Source organism: Anas acuta, chromosome 29 (genome assembly GCF_963932015.1).
Source record: "Anas acuta chromosome 29, bAnaAcu1.1, whole genome shotgun sequence".
Classification (NCBI taxonomy): Eukaryota; Metazoa; Chordata; class Aves; order Anseriformes; family Anatidae; genus Anas; species Anas acuta.
This window is the reverse complement of record NC_089007.1, coordinates 2,244,151-2,248,904: the sequence shown is the minus strand read 5'-3', so window position 1 is coordinate 2,248,904 and position 4,754 is coordinate 2,244,151. Positions and strand designations below refer to the sequence as shown.

The 4,754-nt window shown below is 44.5% G+C and overlaps 1 protein-coding gene across 1 annotated transcript in view; it reads right to left on the bottom strand.

Annotated features, from left to right (window-relative positions):
• Window positions 1–3,310, bottom strand: part of HOXC10 (homeobox C10) — a 4,704-nt gene extending 1,394 nt beyond the window's left edge. Inside the window, exon 1 of the mRNA XM_068663593.1 lies at window positions 2,452–3,310. Within this exon, the coding sequence (XP_068519694.1) occupies window positions 2,452–3,235 (784 nt within the window). The 5' untranslated portion in view covers window positions 3,236–3,310. The remainder of the gene's footprint in view (window positions 1–2,451) is intronic.
• Between the last annotated feature and the right edge of the window lie 1,444 nt (window positions 3,311–4,754).

The following is a 4,754-nucleotide window of genomic DNA, read 5'->3' as shown; positions in this document are numbered from 1 at the left end:
CGGAGTTGTCCGCAGCTCTTATTTGCTTCCCCCCCAAAAAATAATTCGTGTGGGCTTCAGAGAGAACCGCAAAGGCTGAACCGTTTGCCTCGCCAAGGCGTGTTCTTCTTGGGGGAAGAAATCTATTTTCACTCGTCCTGAAGATCCCCCAAGTAGCCTTTCTGCCAAGTCTTTTTTTTTTTTTTTCTTTTTTTTTTTTTTTTTCGTGAGCTGGGGTTGTATGAAATAGATTTGCCTTTATGAGCTGTGTGGGTACATATAGGTAAATTCGGAGGTAATTGTAATCCCATATACACTCTCCTCACTCTACACACTCGTATACATATACACACATACACTTTGCAAAGGCAAACGTATTTCACACGTACATAAATAAACACAGCAAATACTTGGGCTTTGAATTTGGTCATGAGAAAATCCTGGCACCAGCAGTCGGCCAATATTTATGTCTAAACTGTAAGAAAGAGCAAAGCGTATCCTGCGATTGCAGCAACGTCCTCCGCACTGCAAGAATGCCAGCTTCGAGAAATTCGCTTACTAGAAATAAAAACTTTATTTGGCCAAATGCACCTTCAAAATCTGCTTGTGTGACATGGAACCACTTTCGCATTTGCAGAAATCCTTTTATGTTACCAAGCCCTGGAAATCCCCTTTGAAACACTATCTTCCCCCAAATGCTTAAATTACATTAGAAAGATCTCTTACCTTCTGCACGAATAAAAAACCTGGTTCAACATTAACGAAAACTTAAGCTATAGCAGATTTTAAAATGAAACAACAGCAGCAGAAGCAAACAAAATCCGCCCCAAATTGGATCCAACCATTTAAAAAAGCTGTAACCGACACGGAATAGCTTTTAAAACGCAAATATCTGGGAAACCACGTCTTGCTCCACGCACCCATTTTAAGTTTAACATCTGAACCGAAAGAAAACCTTCATCTTAATTTCTTTATTTCTTTATTTCCGCCCCAATTACAAATGAAAACCAATATAATCTTGGTTTCAGGTTAACTCCCACCAAATCCTGTCTTGGCATGGACGTTGCAGGCGCTTTGTGCAGATAAGTTTGCAGGGGTTTTGATAACCTTGACTTTGCGTTTTTGTGTAATTGTAACTCAGCTGTCAGATAATATCATTTCCCTTTGGATGCCGAATGCTTAAAAAGGGGGGTGAAAAACGGTGGTTCTGGGTTCTGCTTTTAAAAAGGCCAATTTTGGAAGGGGAAACGCCAGAAGATGGGTTCTGCTGGTGCCACAGAGCCCAGGCATGTGTACATGGGGCACACACGACCCACATGCATGCAGCCCTGCATGCACATACAGCGCTGCACACCCCAGACATCCTCCTGCTGCCTGAGCCCTAATTATAGCACAGATCCTGACACACGGCGGATATTTTCATCCACATACCACAGGCAAACCATGCAAGCCGTTCCTTAGATCTGAGCAGTATTTTCTACCAAGAATTTTGCTCCAACTTTTTAAGGAAATTCAATCCTTCCATTCACATGATCGCCACTTATTGACCTGAAAGAAGCCCCTGAATCCACCTAGCTTCGAATCAGGACAGGAACAGACCCGCATATTCAAATACACACAGATTTCCACGCATATGCAATCTCTACAGTGAAAATAAAATGTGGTCAATGAAAGCTTCTTTTCAGACAATCCCAAAGTTAAAACATCTGCTCAACACACAGAAACATTTTTCCCTTCGCAAACAAGACCTCAATTCGCCAGGAAAAAAAAAATCTTTTTCCTCTCTGAGTCTCAACGAGCTTCTAAGCAATGAAATGAGCCACAGTGCACAACCCCAGCCTGAGATGTTTGTAACTGCAAATTAGACTCCATGCATTTTCTTTCCTTTTCTTTTTCACCCCTTTACCGAGATTTAACACTGAGCAAAGCCAAAGAAGACAAATTCGCTTAGCATACGGAAATAAAGCATTTGCATAGAAAGCGATATGAAGGGAAGGGGAAAAAACAGGGTTCATCTGCCTTAAAAAACACAAAACCCCCCAAAGAACCCCTCCCCCAAACAAAACCCAAGTCACTGCGATATCAGAGTCTTTGCAAAGCCACCTAATCTCAACACATTCTGCAGCGTTGGTTGCAAGGACATTTTTTTTCCATAAGTACATGCACAGCAATTTTTCTCCATATAAACAGCGAGAGGACGACTTTTCAAATAGCTGACTGCTCTCTTTTTTTTTTTTTTTTCTTCTTTTCCCTCAGCTCCAATACACATATTTTTAAGTTAACGTTTCTAGTAAGAATATATATATGTATTTCAAAAGTCAGCAACAATAAACAACATTATTATGCCAATCTCTGGAAAAGAAGTTGGCAGGATAGAGAGCACATTACTGCATATTCTTATTACGGTTCTTATTAGCTATGGATGATTACTAATTGCCGAAATTAGCTACTGATAATGAATGATTCCCTTACCTTTTGCTTCATTGTCAGAATTGTCAGTGCTGGTGTCAGTGTTTTTATTCAGGTCTTTCTCTGCTTCCGAAGGACTTATTTTGGGTGCTGGGGCGCTTTTTTCTGTTTTAATTTCGTTCGTGGATGTGTTCTGAGTATTATCTGTTTTTGTGTTTTCGGGGAAACTCACTTTAGCCACCGGGGGCGGCGGAGGAGGTGGAGGAGGTGGTGGTGCTGGTTCCAGATGCTCATTCCTTGGGTTCAGGCTCGCCCTGGATTCAAAACTTGCCTCAAACTCATTTGGATTGCTGCAGTTTGACGTCTTCTCCATGGAGGGGTAACCTTGGCTTGCTCGGTAGTAGCTAGGAACGGGGACTTCATGGTCATTTAGGCAAGACTCAGGCATTTGGTTGGGATAGAGGGCTGTCTCTGTGGCATTTTTAGCTCTTTTATCAGCGTTATACATACAGCAAACATTCTCTTCCTTGACATTGGTTGGGAAGGAGCAGGATGGGAGCTGTCTTGCAACAGGTTGCTCGATCCTGTACGTATTTTTGGGGTCACACCAAGTGTCTAGCTGAGAAAGGTAAGATGGATAGGTGCTGAGAGACAAGGTAGCGCTATTCACCTCGTCCCTTTTGGAAAGAGACGGGATAATTCCACAGTTCCTCATGACTCCGCAGCTGAAATCGCTCCCAGGCTGCATGTACATCCCTTGGCTGGAGGAATAATTCTCCCCTCTACAGGTACCGGCCAACGAGTCCATCAAAAACGAGTTAGAAGTCACATTGTTGGGACATGACATTTTCAGAGAGGGTTTTTAAGGAGGAATACTCCAGCCAGGGGCTGACATCTTTTTTTTAGGGGGAAAAAATATCAAGCACCATAATTATCCACGCATCGGTCCCCCCCCCCACCCCCCCCACGTGATGCCCAGGCCAATGAGGATTGAAAATGGCCTTGATGATTCAGACGGGGCCGACGTCACGGGGGTCAAGTTGTCGGGACCGGGAGCGGCACCGTGGAGCAACAGCGACATCTGCCAGCACCGGGCCGGGACCTTCACGTTGAACAAAGGCAGAACCCCGCCGCCCCCGCTCCCCTCCCGCCAGTTTGTTTACCAACGGAGCCACGCGTGGAAGGGGGCGAAGGAGGAAAAAAAAAGCGAGGGAGACCCCCCTTTAAAAAAAAAAAAAAAAAAAATCGCGGAGGAAGATTTTTGGGAAAAAAAAAAAAAAAGAATGATTAAAAAAATTGCGGAGAAAGGGGGACAGAGGGTGAAAAAAATCTATTTCTATTTTTTAAAATCTCAGCTCCCCCACTTTCCTTTCGCCCTGTCTCCGTGCCTTCTCGGAATTGTCTTTTTGCGCCCCAAAACCGATGGCGATTTTTAATTGTTGCCTCCCAAACAGAGGACCCCCCCCTCCACTCGGCTGCGCCGTCCCCCCCCGCCCCGGGCACGGGCGAGCTCCCCTGGGCTCAGTCGGCTGCTGAGCAGCTTCTATTTCTTGCTCTTTTAATTCTAATTAAAATTATTTGGGGCTCGGGAGTGGAGGGCTGGAAACGCTTTGGGGGTGCGGTGGGGTGATGCGCTCGGAGCCGCTTTTCTTTGGCTGCTTCGACGGAGATGTGGGAAGAGAGGGGGAAAATTGGGGGAATAATTCAGAGAGCTGCTTGCTGCCCTTCAGCCAGGCATTTCCCCGAAATCCCGAAGCCCAGACTCCTTAAGCAGGTTGGATTTTTCCCAAGCAGCATTTTTTTTTTTTTTTTTTATGAAGAAAAAGACAATAAAAGCCTAGGTTGCCTTTCTTATTTCCCCATTTTCCCTCAGCAAAGCAGCTTCGCCTTCCCTGAGCCTGCAAAGACAGCTTTTTTTAATTATCCACTTTCATTCCGAACTGTCTTAAGTTTCTGGGCTAAAATGGCATGTGTGGTGTCGTGCACAAAAATTCCTCGTGGAGGGGAAAAGGGGGTCGAATTTGCTCAAAGGGAGCGACTTTTCAGATGGTGAACTGCACGAGTGTGGTGCTGTGGTGGGTTTCTCCCCTCCTGTCTCTCTGTCTGTCTCTCTGTCTGCTCCTTCTTTCTCTCTGTGTCTCTTCAGGAAATAAGAAGGGGGGGAGAAAAAAACCCAACCTGGGACTCACTAAACATCGTTCAGAAGAATTGGCAAACCGAAACTTTCCCGGTTTGCTAGGATTTTATTACTTTTTTTTTTTTTTTTTTTTTTTTTTTTTTTTTTTTCTTTCTGGGGAGATTACACGAGGAAAGTTACTTTTCTTTCCAGTATTTCCCCTCTCCTCTTTTGTGGCGAAATTCGCTGC